We start from the raw sequence: 17890 nt of genomic DNA, 5'->3' as shown, positions 1-17890 counted from the left end.
TTTGTTAATATTTGAGTTTTTGATTATGGAGTGGGTAGTCTGATTCTACTGTGCAGGTTCAGAAAACAGATTACAATCTGTCTTCAGGCACAGCACCATATCATTTGATTACCATTGTTTTTTCTTCTCAGTTTTTATGGTAAGATTAGGGATTAACGGTCCATAAGCTATAACTGAGATTTAATATGGTCCTGTTGGACCCGGCCCGTTGGGCAGGTTCACCTCTAGACTTTTTGCTTTTTCCTAGCCTGTTTATGGAACCTGGTGTTGGTGATTTTAGGCCTCTGCGCACTTTTTCACTGTGGTACAGTGTAAAGTGCTGGAGCTCTCTGTGTATGTATGGTGAGTGACCTGCCCTCCCATAGGAATGAATGGGGAATATGTATGCCCATGGTAGTTCCTGATGTGTGGGGAGTGCAGGGGCGAGTTTGGTATGTATGAACTCGTGAGAATGAATGCTGAAAAGTGATATATGCGGCATGACTGTGTCTAGTCTAGAAGTACTACTTTTGGAAGTTGGCATATTTGTGTAAGTTGGTGCTGGCGTGTGATTGGCTGGTGAGCCTGGCCCAGAGTGCCTGGGCCTGCTTGTGGATTGACTGTCTGGTTTGAGGATGACAGGGGCTGGAGAGCCCAGGCGGTTGTCTGAAGTCAGCCCATGGATGAAAGGCAGCATCTGCTGCCAGGGAAGTGGGAGGAGATGGCACCTGATAGTGAAGGGCTGTGCCTGCCTAACTACAAAGCTGGCTCCACCTCCCGCTGGGCGACTGGCACCTCTGTCCCTGATACTGAAGGGACTTCCCTGTAACCAGTTCTGGCTGGTTCTCACACTGCCTGCTTCAAAGGACTTCAAAGGACTTCAAAGACTTTTCTGTGTATAAGAAGGGGCTGTGTCCCCTTCCAAGATGTTCTTGTTTCTAACTTGAATCTGCCAGGGGCATGCTGCTGCTGCTGGGGCTCAGGGGAATCCCTGGGCCCTGCCCAGCTCCTGGACATTTGATGGACTGCTGGGGGACTCTTCCTGGCTGTCCCCCTGCCTGGCTGCATCTTTGAGGACTTTTGCTGGACTTTGTTCTGCCCTGGAGACCTTAACCTGTGATGCTGGGACCCTTCTTGATGCAGGGGTCGTTCCTGGGGGCTTGTCTATGCCCCTAGCGCCTTGAAAGCGCTTTATTTTGCACCCGTAGCGAGTGTGTCGCTATCACGCATTTTTGCGTGAGGTTTTGCAGGTGCCACCCTGCTTTATGCCCGGTTATTTACTTATTTTTGTGAGTGCCCACCTCGCGTCTTTATCTTATACTTTCCACGAGGGAGCCCACTCCTCGGGAAACTTTGCCTGCCTACCTGCCTGTCTGGAGAGGGCCGCCGCGCTGCCCGCGGTGACCCGGAAGTGCTTGGCCAGCCGGCCAATCACAGCGCGGCCGGCCGGAAGTCCCGCCCCGCAGCCTGGGAGCCGGGAGGAAAGAGAGAAGCATGGCCGCCGTTACGGGGCTCCTCTGACCTGAGGGAGCTCCGGAGAAGGAGGAGGAGGCGCGCCGAGAGGAGCGGAGCGGAGGGGGCGCGGGGCACATTGTCGGTGCCCGCCGCGAATCCAGGCCGCCAGCTGGTGGTGTCCGCGAGGCTCCCGCGCTGCAGAGAGAGCCCCGCCCGTTGCCGGTGAAGTAACCCGGTCCCAGGGAGGGAGACCAGGCGAAGAGGAGCCCCCGCCGAGAACAGCCCGGTGAGTTAAGAGGGCTGGGGGGGCTCCGTGATGTTGCTGGTGGTGCCAATGGAGGCAGAGTCAGGGCGGCCCCGGTTGGCAGTGGGTCACCCCAACGTTTGTGAGCCCAGAGAGGCTCAAGGGGCCTCATCTTGTTTCACGAGCCCCGAGAGGCTCGTAGTGGTATATTTTACTTTGGTGCAGTTAAGGGCGGCCCCGGTTGGCAGCGGGTCGCACCAACGTTGTCCAGAGCCATGAGAGGGCTCGAGGGGACATTGTCTGCAGAGCCTGTGTGGCTCCAACGTTTGGCCACAGTGTTTGGTGAGAGAGCCTGTGTGGCTCAGAGGGGCCATATTTTGTTTAGAGCCTGAGAGCTCCACCGTTTAGGGACATGTGGTGTCCAGAGCCTGTGTGGCTCCAGCGTGGCGCAGTTTGCGCCTGAGGGCTAGTGAGAGCCCTGCCGCAGTTCTGCATCCCAGCTGCCCAGCAATTAGTGGGCAGCTGCACCGTTTAGGCCTTCCTGTGATGTACACAGCTGCCCAGCACTTTGTGGGCAGCTGCCACGTTTAGGCTTTTTGTATTTTGAAACTGGCGCTGCATGGCAGCGCACCCCGACTTTGGACTCAGGGCATCTTTGCCCCACCAGGCCAGTTGGCCTAGGGACTGCCACAGGTGGTGGCTTATGTAAGTTATGCACAATGTGATTCCTATGTTTCTAATAGTAATTGCCTACTGTGTGGTTTTGCGCTATTGTGTTGTTTTGGCACCTCTGAATGTTTTTAGGCATCATGTGTCTTCCTTTCCATGCGCTGCACCTCTGAATGTTTAGTCATCATGTGTCTTCTTGCGCTGCACCCCTGAATGTATTTTATTGCATCATGTGCTCTATTCTTAACACCTCTGAATGTATTTTATGGCATCATGTGTTTCTCTTTATTACTCCTCTGAATGTGGTTCATGCATCATGGGTAATGTGTTCTGGTGTACCCCTAAATGTGGTTATTCTTAGGTGGTTGTCTTTTCTACTCCTCTGAATGTAGGTTTATTGCATCATGAGTAATGTATTCTTTCTTAGACCCCTAAATGCTGTGTGATACTTAGGTGGTTCTTCTTTTTTTTTTAGTACAGGTGGTCCTAGTAAGGTCCTGGTTCCTGCTACCAGTGAATACTGGTTGTGATCTTTGTGATTACCATTTTTATTCTAGAAGTACTATGTCTGATCTGACAGTGGCCCATGTGGCCCTGTCTTGTAAATAATCCCATGTGAATATTACCCGTGCCAGTTGGCACCATGTATATGTGTGATTTTATCTGATGTGTTTTTACAATACAAAAGTTATTTTTATAATAACCTTGTGTGGAGTTTCTTTTGTGGTGTACCTAGTATGTTGTTGCTGTTGTGCGCTGGCGCAAATGCTTTACACATTGCCTCAGAGTTTAGCCTTACTGCTTGTGCCAAGCTACCAAGGGGGTGAGCAGGGGTTATCTTGGCGTGTGACTTCCTTGCCCTGACTAGAATGGTGGTTTCTGCCTTGCTTTGGCATCAGCCTTAGCCTACCAGAAATAGCCAGTTCTAACAGGTCCCATTTAATAAATAACTTTCACAGCTTGTGACATCGACTCAGAAGTATCAAGGCTGACACTTCAGCTCAACTTAAACATGGTTGTGTGCATTCTCAACCTCGAAAAAAGATACGAGCAGCATATACTGAACAAAGGTTGAGACCAGGGGTCTCCAAACAGGTCCTGGAGGGCCGGATCCATGCAAGATTTTTAAAATAACTACATGCATCTCAATGGGGATATATAAAGAATCTGGCATGGATCCGACCCTCCAGGACCGGTTTGGAGACCCCTGGTTGAGACAGACTCATAGCACTTGCTTCGCAGAGTCCATAGCATCCGAGGTGGAAATACCAGTCACAGTCACCCACAACCTGTGTCCTGACTTGAGGATGCGATAACTAACATAAGGCAACGGTGCTTCTAAAAGCATTGGAGTAAAAAACAGCCTGAAGATGGCATCTGCAGCAAAGAGAATTATGGCTTTCAGAGGACAACATAATTATTCATGCTAACCCTGTCTGCAGTCGACGTCCACAACAGATAGTTGGCAAAACAAGCACAGCATGAAATCCACCATAGTGTCCTGCTGAAAAAAGTTAGATTACCAAACACAAGGATGGCCAATTCCGCCCTGGTTGGAGGCTCTTCGAAAGCATAGCAGCCAAATGGAAACAGAAATAAGATTGAAGACTGGGAAAGGAGTCCTAGCCATGCAGGGAGCAGGTTAACAATTTGACAGTCAACCCTAGATAAACTAGCATGGAAATTGATTAATTTAAGATCGGTATACTGCTTCACTTGCAGTTCCTCTAAGGTATCAATAAGGAAAGCTCAATTTTTGGCCAAGCACATTGGATTCTAGCATGCTCTGAGGGAAGACGTCAAGATGGATTTAAAGAGAAGATAAAAGTATGTGTCCATTAAACTCTTGAAGATGGAAACAATATCGCTCTTTTTCTGTTGCCCGTTCCTGTGCCTCAGACCACCTCCAAGGTTTCATTCATAGAGATCAGCATCTGCCTATGCAGGTCTGTCCCACAACCGTACATGAGATGCAACAGGCTGCAACTAAATCAGGAGACACTGTCTGTACAAAGGCAGTCCAACTCCAGGGAGCTTTTCGAATGTTAATGTAAATAGCATAGGGCATGCAGTAAAACATCTACCTTTTAGAAGGGCACTTTCACACCCTTTGCAACCACTATAAAGTTTGAAAGTGATGCAGTGCCCCTCGAAAGTGATTTACAAACTTTGTTACTAAGCAACTGAATACCTTATTCTAATATATTAAGCCCAATTATCCCCAACAGTCTTGCCAAACACAGAAAACACGCTCATAGCTTGACAACAATTCTGTAGATGTATGTATCTTCACCTAAGACCAACAGATGCCAGAATGAATGCTTGTTACTTACCCATGGCCTCCACGTGCCACAAACATTTCATGAAAGGGAAACTGGCGATGGAGATCTCGCTCAATCACATCTACCCATTTTGGGTCTCCTGCCATGATGTCCAGATCCTGCGAGACAAAGAGAGAGAGCGGATGAGAGATGGAAGAAAACAATGAGAAAAACACAAAGAGCAAAAACACATGTGAGATTAAAGGAAACCATATGAAAAGTCAAAGAGAAAAGAAGCAGGGTAACCAGTGCACGAGTCCGGGGGAACATACGTCAGCAGGAAGCCAAACGGGACATGAAAATGGCAGTTACCAGTATGCAAAAACAAGTGAGGTGCATGTGAAAGAAAAGATCACTTTTTCCCCCCTGTATTTGGATGAAAATTCCAAGTGACTGTTATCAGGTGAGAAAAAAAAGGTGACTTGCTTGCAGCAATACTCAAGGGCTCGAATCGAACAGCTGTTGAACATTATCTAGGTGGAGGAACCACTGCAGCAGCACATTTGTTCCACTGGTATGTATTTTTTTGACACCATAAAGGTTTGACTGAAAAAGCAGCTGAACAGGGTCCAGACGCCAGACGCCATCTTGGTTTCCATGTAACCATCCGCAGTAGAATAAAGTTTCAAGTAATGTGGCGATCGTCACCTGGGGTCAGGTGGTGGGGGGCGAACAGGGAAGGGGTTAATGGGGGATGCAAACAATTGATGCACCCTGCATGCTCCACAAGGGGTGTCCATGGAACGAGCGGAGCGTGTGGGCGTCTCTGCTAGGACCCACACACATACAACGGGCTTTGAAGATCGTAGCGCTGATCTTGTCTAACTTTGTGGTGCTCCTAGGCAACATTCCCACAGTTTACACAACTACCTTCCTTGTTGCGAAATGTGACCAAAGACTGCATGGTTAATAGTAGTTATTTATATAGAACACATACGTGTCAGATGATCTATTTGGGTGCCTGCTTAAAATAATATGTTCCTGTACCTCTGGGTCCTAGGCGAGGGGATAAAGGAAGGAGGGAGGCGGCGGTCTCTCAGGGGATGTGGGCCTAGTCAGCAGTCCGCCATGGAACCCAGACGCTAAAGTTCTCATTTCAGCTTCACCGGCGGCACAAACTGTAAATCCAGGCAAATCTTAAACTCCTGTGTGCTTCAGTTTCCTCACAAGGGATTGAAAATGATTAGAAACCGGTAAAATCGCACAAAAATACTTCATTTTTCACAGTCAGCTTTAACCTTTAGCGAAGGTGCACATGATTAAAAGACATAAAATGCGGACATTGACCCAGATTCAATCACCACTTTAAAATGATCTTAGGAATTTTAAAGTAAGTTTAAAAAATACAAGCACCATACCTGCTAACTCACACGGCGCCACTGTGTGATACACTATACAGGCTCCCATAGCAGGGTCTCCGGGTGAGGAGCCGGTATCACACGGTGAAAGGGAAAACAAGCTGAAAACCACTGGTTTTCCAGCTCATTTTCATAAGCTTTTAACACCTTTGCTGCAGCGGCAATTCCGCCGCAGCGCTAGGGGGGATGGGGGAGCTGCGCGGCGCTCCCATACTCGTGGCGGAACCGCTCCGTCACGAGCCTCAGGCGCGCTGTGCTTGTGACGGATCGGTTCAGTCATGGCCCTGCCCGCTCAATAGAACTCGCCGCGCAGGCGCGTCGAACGGGCCGTGACAGAACCGCTCAGTCATCAGCACAGCGCGACCGAGGCTGGTGACGGAGCGGTTCCGTCACCAGCATGGAAGGGGTTAAATGCCCAAGTCTATTAAAGGTCGTGAATACACCCCAGGACATAGGCACCTGAGTCAGGAAGCTTTTTTGCTCGGAGAGACTTTAGTAGGTAAGTTTTTAAAGTGCTGCTGGCTGGCCTAGAGCTTGCGTTCATGTGAGAGTGCACGTGCGCAGTCATCGTCTTTCACTGGTCATTAGCACCACTCGGACGCACGTCTTGTGGCTCCTGCCATGTCAGCTGCCATCTGTCTCTTCCTATCACGGGTATTTAAGTGTATGCTTCTTCCCGTCCCCTCGTATGCTACTATCCATCGCTCCAGACACCCCGTTGCATCCCTCCCTCAACCTTTCTTCCGTTGTATATTTTTATTAATTCTTTAAAAAAAAGTATTTGCGCTACTTTATTTAATTTTGGGAACACGCGAGTTCATGCCTGCTTACGTCATCACACTTGCGCACACACGCTGGGTCAGAATCATGCTCTAACCTCCGTGTTTATTGAAATCGTTTATTTCCCAGTCATTGAAGTAATGGCAGTTATTTCCACACCGTGCAGTCTGAGACAGCCAGCTGGAACATGAAACTGCTGCTGGTACAGTGTATCGTCTTTTCAAACTTTTGCCACCATGGCACCCCCATGCAGACAGGATCGGCCAAAGCCGGGCGGTCCTCCGCTCTCAGGCGGGATGGCAAGTGCACGCTCTGCTCGTGCTGCTCGAGGACCGTAGGCTGCGCTTGCGCAGTTCGGTCCGAAGATTTAATGATTTTAAGTTAGGGGGTTTGAACCCGCCCCTCTTCTCCATTGGCTGGCCTCGTAAATGCTAGCCAGCCATTGGAGGAGAGGAGCGTCACTCCGATTAAGCCCTGTCTTTTTCGGATTCGGGCGTGTTTTTTAGGTTCTTTCTATCTGTGACGTCATCCGTCACTCACCCAAAAACACGCCCCCGATTCAGAAACTCTCCTTTACCTATATTTTCACATATGTATTTCCCATCATTTTCTTCCCTTCCTTTACTTATCTTTATTCTCCATGTTCCCTTTTTCCCCTTGTCTCTGCCTTTCTTTCCCCTCTCATGTCCTCACCTTGCCCTTTCTCTCACGGCTTGCCTTCTCTTCCGTGTCTCTTAACGAGCGAGAGGAGAAGCGAGGACCGAAGCGACTGAGCGGGATGAGGACCTGAGCGGGGCTGAGGAGAGTGCACAGGATCCGGGAGCCGAGCGTTGAAGACCCCCGGGGACTCCGGTATGGGGGCGGGGCCGCGATCCGGGGGGCCACAAAGAAACTCCCAAACTTCCGCATCCCGGCGAGGGAGCTGTAGCTCGGCCCCCTGCAGGCCTGGGGACAGCACAAACTTTGTTTCCTCTCGCACCAGATCCCGTACAGGGGGTGTCCTTGGGAGGCAGTGTTGCTACAAACCCAGTGCCCCCCGGGTAGCGGTGCCTCCACTCTTAAGCAAGAGGGTGAAAACACCTTTACACCCCCCTCCCTGTGTGTGCATGTATGTTTATATGGAGAGGAGGCAAAGGATCCTCCGCTTTACATAATTCCTCCGGGGGCTTTTTCAGCCTCTCCATATCAATACTATGTATGTATTTGGGGGGGTGTTGATCTCTGCCGCCCTACTTTAATCCGCCGGAGGGGGATGTGGAGGTTAGCTGCCCCTCCCCCACCAGCCTGGATCCCCTTTGGCGCCACCTCAGCCCCCGCCCGGAATGCGAGGCTCTGTGTCTGCTTCTGTTAAAACTTGTTTCCCCCTCTAATTAAAGAGCAGCCTGAAACCCGAGCAGGAGGCAGGACTGTCCCCGCAGGGCAGGGATTGCCCTACTGCCCGGGTACAAGAGTGCCCTACAGCCTCGAACTGGGCACCTAGTGCACAGACCCTACTCACTGTCCCAGCTCACTCTGATCTGTCCCACTGCCCTAATAACACTGTCTGATCCTCCCTGCAGCCTCAACACTGGGCTGCAAGAGGGTGGACAGACCCCACTCACTGTCCCACCACTCTCTGGTGTCTTCTACTACTAAGACAGTCTTCCCACTACAATAGCACACTGCCCGGAGCGGACAAAGCCTCGTCACTGCCCCGGGACTCTGGACAGTCCTAACTCCCGTCTCATTGCCCTCTCTATCCATGAACTGCCATCGTCCGGGGTCTCCTGCTGCCCGGCGCTTTCCTGGCCGGCACAGCCCTCCTCGGCTGCCCTCTTCTCCCGGCAGTGATTTCCCTTCTGATTCTGCAGTCTGCCGTTCTCTCCACCCGGCCCAACAGTCGTTGAGTTTCCATCTACTTGGAGAAATCTGTGCCGCCCTGGCACACTGGGGCCCGCTGCCCGAGCAGAGTTTACACAGTGCCCAGATTGCGCACGGCTCTGTCCCAGCACAGGTCCCACTGTCCCCGAGCCCCTCCTCCACCGGCCGCCCTCCCGCCGCTGTGTCTTTAAGTGCTGCCCTCGGCAGTGATGTAATGTTAGTTTTTGAAGCTCGGATTGAATTCCAGCCTTTTAGCTTTTGGCTCTGGGGATTAGTCAGACGGGGTGGTGTGGGGGCTTCTGGGGAGGCGGGGGCTTTAAAGAGGCAGGCCGTTGAACAAAGCAAGGGTCCTGGATAACAAGAGCATGGCAGTGCCACACGGGCACCTTTCAGTGGTACAGGTCCCCTGGCAGTGCAACGGGAGCATCTCACAGTGGTACAAGTGCCCTGGCTGTGCCACAGGTTGCGGGGGCGTCTCTCGGTGGTACATGTGCCCTGGCGTTGCCACAGGGGCATCTCATGGTGGTACATGTGCCCTGGCAGTGCCACAAGGGCAGCTCTCAGTTGTACATGTACCCTGGCAGTGCCATATGCTATGTGGTACAAGTGCCCTGACCTAGCAGGGGCACAGGCTGCAAGGGTAGCAGCATCTCCCCTTCAGAGTGTTGTACAAACTTTAAATGGCTCCTGGCCCGCAGGGTGCCCGAGCCGCTCGTCGCCACCTGTGGCATCCACTCTCAGCCGACGTTCGTAACGTGCTTCCTCCCTTGATGTAATCAGACGCCAAGCGAAGGAACATCTGACTCATAGTGTGATCTCCGCCAGTGCCCTCCTGGCTCCATCCCCTGCCGCGAAGTGTGAGTGTATATTTACAAAAAGGGGTGGTGAGGGACAGAGTCTCTGAATTAAGCAGAAAGCTCTCACCCAGTCAAAAGATCAGGGCTAGATCCAACACCGTTTTTTAGCTCACTGCACCATCCCAGTTTCAGAACCTGGCTGTATGCAAATTAGTCTGTTCCTGTCCCAGTGCATGATGGGAACAGGACAAACCAAACTACAGAAGCCAATTCTTACACTGGGAAGGAAACAAGCTCCCGGGGACCGGTTTCTGGCATTACAGCCGTCTTCGTCCCGGTTTGCTTGAATCCTGATGGTGCAATGAGCAAGGGTCTCACATCTGAGAATACCCTTCCACGCTTAGGGTGGACAAAAATATTTACAAAAAGGGGTGGTGAGGGACAGAGTCTCTGAATTAAGCAGAAAGCTCTCACCCAGTCAAAAGATCAGGGCTAGATCCAACACCGTTTTTTAGCTCACTGCACCATCCCAGTTTCAGAACCTGGCTGTATGCAAATTAGTCTGTTCCTGTCCCAGTGCATGATGGGAACAGGACAAACCAAAGTGTGAGTGAGCGGAGGCCCGGCCAGCCCTGGGCCCAGGTACATGCGTGCGTGCTTGAGGGGGAGACACGTGGGATCTCGGAAGACATGGCCGTGGGCGGGTTGTGGAACAGTTTGCCACTCTGAACAAATGTATCCGTGGGACAGTCGTGTGGATCGGAGCCAGCGTGACACACCAAAGGCGTGCACGTGGGACAGACAAGTGTATGGTGCCAGGCTGGGCCAACTCTTGAATCTCCCCCCCCCCCCGCACTCCAGATGCAAAGTACACAAGCTGGACTGCCCCTGCCCCCTCGTTCGTTGTGCTTGCTCTCCTGCCCCTGCCCCCTGTGTGTGGGTGCCAAAGCAATAGGTCTCGCATATGCAAACTATTAAGCTATTGACAATTTAAATGACAATGCCATTTATTTATGATTTTAAAAAAAAAATGTCATGAGCAATGCCAATAGCTCTACCTTTAATAATGCCGAGACCATTGCATTGTAAATGCTGGTTTAAAATTGCGCCGCTCCTCACAGAGCGCCCCTCCCCCATCACAGAGCGCGTCTCTTTATCGCTCTCTTTATATGGCCCTGCTCCTCCGGTCTGTCAGCTTATCCTCTTTGATGTAGGTTTCTAACATCCTCCGAACTTTAGTGTGTTTCGTGGACGTTGAGAGTTTTGGTGGGTGAGAGCAGATGTTGCACAGGCCATGGGAGAGGCAAGGTAACGTGAAAAGAGCACACAGGTGCGAAGGGATGTGTGGGAGATAAGCTTGAAGTGGTAGAAAGTGTATGTGTGATTTCGAGAGCAGCACATTACCAATGCATTTTTGCTGTGCTGATTGCAGACAGAAAAACACAGACATGCATGGCGTCATCAATGAAAGTTAGACTGCGTTTGATCGCTTCCCTCGCACACACGCTGTATCACCGTTTGTTCCTCATTTGCTTTGCTCACTGAAACAATGAGTCTTTTTTTTTTTTTTTACAAAAGCTGCATACAATGAACCAGGGCAGTTTGCTTTTCTTTTTCTTGGCATCAAACTTCTATGTTTCGGTAAATGGAATGATTTAAACTTTGCTTTAAAAAAACAGTCAACGATGGTGTTGCTGTAAGTGGTGATATATATGGAAGAAACATGCCTAGACATCAACCAGCACCCAGGGATATGAAGATTATATAAGATACATTTAAAAAACAACAACAAATGTCGATGTTGCAACAAGGTCAGATCTACGTGGTTCCTGCACATGATTGTCTGTTGTATTGAGATTTTAAAGCCATGCTAGCCTTAAGCCTTGTTTTTGGAAAGGGGGTGGGGGGGGGGGGGGGGTTTGGCAGGAGGGCGGACGGATTTTTGTGCGAGTTACGGGGTGGCATTCAAAAGTGCCTCGTAAGTACTTCTCGGCACGAGGCCTCGCCCCCCCCTCCTCACACTGCGAGATTATTCTTCAAGTTGGCAGGTATTAAGCACAACATTTCAGATATTATGATAGGGTGACCAACCGTCCGTAAATTTCACAGACCATCCGTAATTGGGACCTCACGTCCGTTGTCCGCGAGGATCCCTTTTACGGACGCCTTTTGTCCGTAATTTTGCCCATCACAGGGGAGCAGCGCTGCTCCCCTGTGAGAGGCCTCACCCCTCCCCCCCCTCCGCCCCCCCTTGATGCTGGCGCTTCGCACTCCTCCTGGAGCACAAGAGCAGCCGCACCTGCCCATTGTCATTCTGTATGCCGGCTAATTGCCACATACAGAATGGCAATGGGTCAGTCTGGGGTGTGGCAGCATGTGGAGGCCTCCTCCAGCCTCGGTGTACAACAGGGCAATCTTTTAGAAAATAGGTAAAACGCCAATGCTGCAACGTGAAAAAACTGTTTATTTAATGAAGCCTTAAAAATAAGTTAAAAGGAACAGGTTATCGTCTTTCACTGTCTGGTCATTTTAGAACTGAATTATTTTCAATATAATATTCAACAAAGCCATGGTTGCTGCTATTTTTGTTTTAAGGAACTAGCAACCATTGACAAAGCCAATAGTCCTGGCTTGTTGTTGGTGTAATGATACTTGCTGTATTATATATATATATATATATATATATGAATGCAATGACAGAAATAACATAATACCAGTCAGGCGCAACACTATGCTGAGCGCAGATTTGTAGCCTAGGTGTTTTAAACCACGCTCTTAATTACATTAAACACCCCCTTTGAAGAGACCCACCATTTTGTTTACACCACTTAAAGCCCTGGTAACAACACTATGTCAAAGTCACCTCACATCCTGGCACTGTGCATCATGCATGACTCATGACTTCTACGTTTTCTGTCTGCCTATGTGCAGGGTCATAGTGAAATCTTGCCGGACCGGGCATCGGATGTTTCCCTGGGAGGCTGGAAAGGGGGTGGAGGGTGGTTTTGTTACTTGGGGCTGGCACTGCAAAGTTCCTTGTATATCCAGTAGTTTTCAATCAACAATAAAAGCGGCCTAACTTATATTCAGGTGTGGTTCACCATGGTCTGGTGACTAATGTACCTGCTGGAGCGAGATGCGAATTTTGAATCGTCTAAGGTAGCAAGCTGCGGCCATACTGAAAAAACGTGAAGTGCATGATTGTCTCAACCTAATATAAACTTATTTAGACTTGTACTTAGGTGGTTGTTTATGTACTTACGTATATACTATTGCACGACCACCTCTAACGTGTCTGTTAAACGTACATTTTGTCCCGAAGTTTTGTCATGAATTTTGACTTTTTGTCCTGAATTTTTGTCCTGAATTTAGTCCCTTTGTCCTGAATTTTTACACTCACCGTCCTGAATTTGCACCTATGTTAGTTAGTCACCCTATATTATGAGCTAAATGTACTTTCCCGCGTTTGTGGTTTTCATTTATAATATAGAAGACAATATATGCAGGAAGCTCCTGTAGCTACATAACAGCCCCACTAGGTGGCACTGGTGACTAATCTTTAAACATTACTGGTCCTTATTCAGAAAGTAAACATTACTTCGCACTTTCGGTCGTTCCAAGTTCATGCTGAAGTCCTACGTTTCTTCCTAATGCAACCAAATTCATAAAGCAAACGCCAACTTACTGCAGCCTTCCAATGCCGCCAAAAAGAGTATTCGGGGTACACAAATGAAGCCCGAGTTTATTTCCCCTCGGTCGTTCGAGGGGCACGCGACATGTCTGAAACAGACACTCAACCTTGTAATGTATGTTCCACGGCTGGTTTTGAACTACAGTTCCACCTCCGCTCTAAATGAGGTAGAGGGTCAAACCTACCACAACTCTGAGGTAACATGGAGGTAAAGCACAGCTGGTCTGCCTGTAGAGCATCAACAACAATCAATCTATTTCCACCCCAGCTGGTGTCCGCTCTAGGCACGCACGCAGTCCAGCCTTCGGGCTGCCATGTCTCCTCTGAACTGGTGTGCCACCGAGACAGGTAACAACCCATACTTGTGAATGGAAGGAGGCATCTGTGGTCAAAATACCACTTATGGTGCACATGAACATGACAGCGTTGCTGTCCACGTGAAAGCGTAGGTTCAAGCGAGCTTAAGATGGGCAGGTGGCGCAGGCTCGAGATGATGACGTCAGCCTTGTCGACACAGTTTCAGAAACTCAGCAGCATAATTAAAAAAGTTCACGTGGGAACATGTTTGGGCCTGCTTATTTTTAAGGACATTTGGGTGGGATAGGCTCCCTGCGAGCATCAGGAGGGAAACTTTGAGATGTAATATGTGCGACGATGTCTCGCGCGACAAGGTGTCAGAGGAAGTGTAGAGGCCCGGCCTGAATGATTAGAAATGGCTAAGGAGGATGGATATTGATCAGTTTGTGGTGCTTTAAACGCGGATAGTTGCAGGTGAGCCTGTTGACCTGGCTGTCGTCGGGTGGTGTCAAACACAGCTGACATTCTAAGGAGGATATGAATTAGGTGCAATGCCAACCACGAAAAGGAATTTTCCTCAGACTGTGATCAGGGAGGTCTGCATGGCGTCTACAGCAATACCCAGATTGGCAGGGGCCAAGAATGCTCGTGGCTATCAAATAACTAGATTTGTTGGACCACAGGTTGTTCCAGAACCCAGTAAAGTGGCAGATATGCCTTGAACCCCTTGGAAGTGACGCTGGAGGGCTCAAATCAATGTTTCTTGAAGAGAGATAGGATGGTGGCTGTTTAAAGGCCACTGGTACCACTGCAGAGAATAAAACAATGTGTAAGGTTTGCAAGTGGTTGCACTTTCTTTTGAGAGAGACGCAGGCATGGCCTCATTTAAGGCTTGGGAGGGGGACAGACGTATTGGAGTTGAAAAATCTGCTAGGCCAGTGGTGGTGGGTTCAAGACTGGATTGGAATGAAGAGGTAGGTAGAAAGGACTGACAGGTGGGAAGATGTGATTTTTGTCTGGACATGAATGTCATTTTAGACATTTTGTACTTAGGCGAGAAATAAATTGTTGTTTCTAGTAAATGTTTTTGATAAGCATGATGTGCATTTCAAGCGGCATGTGCCTGAGGAAGTTGTAGATGACTTTAAATAGTTCCATGGATTGGTTAATGATTTCTGGATTCTGAATATAAGATGGCTCTGCAATAGTCTGATCAAACTTTCCTCCAGCAGGCTCGAACTATTTTGACCACTGAATCCCACCAGGTGGCCGTACGGAAGCAGCAGCAGCTTTGGGGTTATTAAGGCTGGGGTGGAACTGGAGAGGCCGGTCCTCCAGGTTGCTAGATCAGAGCTGGCAGAGAGGGTTAAGAGGGGAGTGAGCTGGCTGTAGGTCGCACTGGTGGAGAGGGTAGAGGGCATCTGATGTTGCCAATGCGAGTGGCTTTAAATTGTTCAGAAAAAGCTTATTTCCAGGGCATTTGGGAGCAGGAAGGAGTTTTGAGCATGGGCAGCAATGATGGCAGAGAATGTTAAAGATTAGTGGTCAGAACACGCTAGAGGGTCCGAGTCCAGAAGCAAGGTGGCGATGCCAAAGAGGAGCACTGTATCAATGGTGTGGCAGGAGGGCATCAGGGGAAAGGGGGATGTCAGGCGTGGTAGTTCAGTCAATGAGATTATGTCAAGAGACTGGGTTGGCTGCTCCATGCAGTTGTTTGGTTTCAGTGTGGCGGGGGGAGTGGCAAGGCAATAGGGAGGAAGTCCTTGCAAATAAGGGCTACACCACCTCTTGTTATTGAGGCGAAAGTAAAACGTGGGGCAAGGTATATTGGAAGTCTCATTTATTAGATCTCTGTAATTAAGCAGCAGTTCTGGTTACTGCTGGTGAGCGTGTTATTTCGGGAGAGTGTCAGTGGTAGCAATCGGGAGGGGCGTTAGTACATGCTCCTCTGAACACTTTGCCTTTCAGCCCCCTACAGTGTAAGATAAAAAAAATGCATATCTATGGTGTATTATACTTTTTGTGCAGTGATATTTTGCTTGCTAAAGGAATCTATAGATTATGATCAATGTTTTTTTTGTATGACTATTTACCAATCTCGGATTAGAGCCTTCTGATGTCCCTATTATTTCAAATGGTCCAAGTAAAGTCTATTTACTGTGATTTGTGAGTGGCCAAGCTCGAGGTTATTGTACAATAATAATCTGTAGTTCTACCTTCTGAAACACGGTCCTATATACTGCAGCTGGAGTACAAGCCACTATTAAAATAAAACACTGGCAAAACAGTAAACATTTCTAAGCAGTGAGCTTAAATGAAAGCTTGGCCAAACACAACTAGAGGCACCAATATATAATTATCACTCCCACTCAGTAAAGTTGGAAAACCGATGAGTCTGCTCTGTGGACTAGCCCAATTTCAAAATATTTGATTGAGGAACTTAACTACCAACTGTGTCGTTGTGGTTATGCTCGTTTAGCAGGCACTTCTCTACACAAGAGCAGGGTAATACTATGCGCAAGAGTCTAATCTCAGGCTCTCCTGGTCTCTTTGCACTGTCTCTGTTTGTCCAGGTAGAACAGTGCCACAATGCTGCTGCTGTAAATCTGAATAACCTTGGTGAATTGGCGGGTACTTCAGTAACAACAGATTTCTATAAACACCAGTGTGTTGATATGTACATTCCCTCCTGTTGATCATCTCAAAATGGGCTCTAGACAACCATCTGTAGTAATAGTGGGTTATGGAAACTCAATCGGGGTGTGCCAAGGAAACACATTTTTGTGATGTAAGCATATTCGAGAAGAAAGCAAAACAGGCTTGGAGCGTTTCAGACTTACACAGATTGAGAACCTGTCTCCTATCTGGGTTATTAGCAGCTCTTGCTATAGATCTCGTATTCTCTATTTGCCAAACACTGTCATATTAACCTGGTCAATCCAAGCACCAGTTCAACTGGTCATATTGCCTTCCTCCTACAAAGGAACCACAAAGATCTTAACATACATAAAGCTCCAGACACAAACGGACTGCAAGGTGACAGGTACTCACACGTTGAGAGTACTGGTCTCTACTTGCTCAAAACAGAGGGATCCAGACTGAAGAGGCAGAAAAAACAATTTTAGGATTTAAAGGCTTATGGAAATGGGCCTTCTGGGCTTAAGTTTTAACCAGAACGAAGTCTATGTATGTACTGGAGCTTAATTTGTTTTGCAGCGGAGCACGAAAGCACTCCTTAACAAGGAACACTGATAAGATAACTTCTTTTACTGTCAAAACCGGTGTAAGAATACCACAAAGACAAGGCAGAATTGCTGCAGTTAGCAAGGAAAGTGTGCTTAGTTGTGACACTCTCTGAAAACGTTTGTTGAGCACTGTGTAGGAGCTGCCTTATGGAGATATGAATGTTGTTCACCCATTTTTGACACCTACCTCCCCATCAATTTCCAAAACCTCACAGAAGTACACATGTCCACTTCCCAGAATGCTCAACGCCTCCTTTGAAGACGGTGAAATCAGTACAGAGCTGAAGGCTGTTTAGTCAAGAGTGGTCAAGGCTCTCAAGGGACGTCGCAATACTGAACACAAGAATAGGCTGGAGAAGGAGAAAGGGAAGTATGATGCACACAGGACCAACAACAAATTAACAGAGTTAAAATCTTGCAAAATATTTATTATAGGAAATATGTACTCCATTTAGAGAAACTAAAAGTTGTGAAGGAACTACTGGGACTCATGGAAGACCATATGAACAAAGACTATACTTACAGATGATACTGAAAGGAGAAGATATACACAGGTGGGAGGAAGCATGACTCAACAGTAGTCACCCTAGTGAGAATGTCATGCATTAGGTGGTGGCCAGGCTAGTAAGATAGGATCAATATGAAGGGTAAGATATAGTCAACAAGTTAGATCAGGCGGGAGGTGGACGATTAGTTGGGTAGCTACAGGGAGAGCCATCTTCACAAGTCAGTCTTGGCATACTTCTCAAGTGGGAGGCATGAGGATAGAAGGGAACTAAACAAGAATTAGTAGTAGTGGAAGAGGCACTCCAATTTAAACAAGAAAATTTATTTGTACTTTTTTTCTAGTAATCTAAGCGTGCTGTAGAGGAGGACGCAATGCCCATGCTGCGTCGAGAAGAACAAACATGAAAGAATCAAGCTGAACAGCCTGACCTCTGCGCACTGTAACTTTTACCCCACTGGGTTAAATTATGCACATTATGCAACGTTTTTCAAAAAATAATAATAATTTCCATCTTACAATTTATGGGCATGATAACTTTTGGCCATAAATTGTAAGATGGAAATTATTATTATTTTTTTGACGTGAAGAAAAACTTCTCATTCCAATGAATGAATTTCATGAGAAAGTTAAATGTAATCTCTTATTATGATTTGAAAATACAGTTGGATGCAATCAAATCACAGCTT

General features: G+C 48.2%; 1 protein-coding gene across 1 annotated transcript in view; it reads right to left on the bottom strand.

Moving 5' to 3' along the window:
• Positions 1–17890, bottom strand: part of TBC1D10A (TBC1 domain family member 10A) — a 434628-nt gene that overhangs the window by 122971 nt on the left and 293767 nt on the right. The window contains exon 4 of the mRNA XM_086943207.1: positions 4681–4787. Within this exon, the coding sequence (XP_086799333.1) occupies positions 4681–4787 (107 nt within the window). The remainder of the gene's footprint in view (positions 1–4680; positions 4788–17890) is intronic.

Source organism: Lissotriton vulgaris, chromosome 11 (genome assembly GCF_964263255.1).
Source record: "Lissotriton vulgaris chromosome 11, aLisVul1.2, whole genome shotgun sequence".
Taxonomy (NCBI): Eukaryota; Metazoa; Chordata; class Amphibia; order Caudata; family Salamandridae; genus Lissotriton; species Lissotriton vulgaris.
This window is presented reverse-complemented; position numbering and strand designations above follow the sequence as displayed.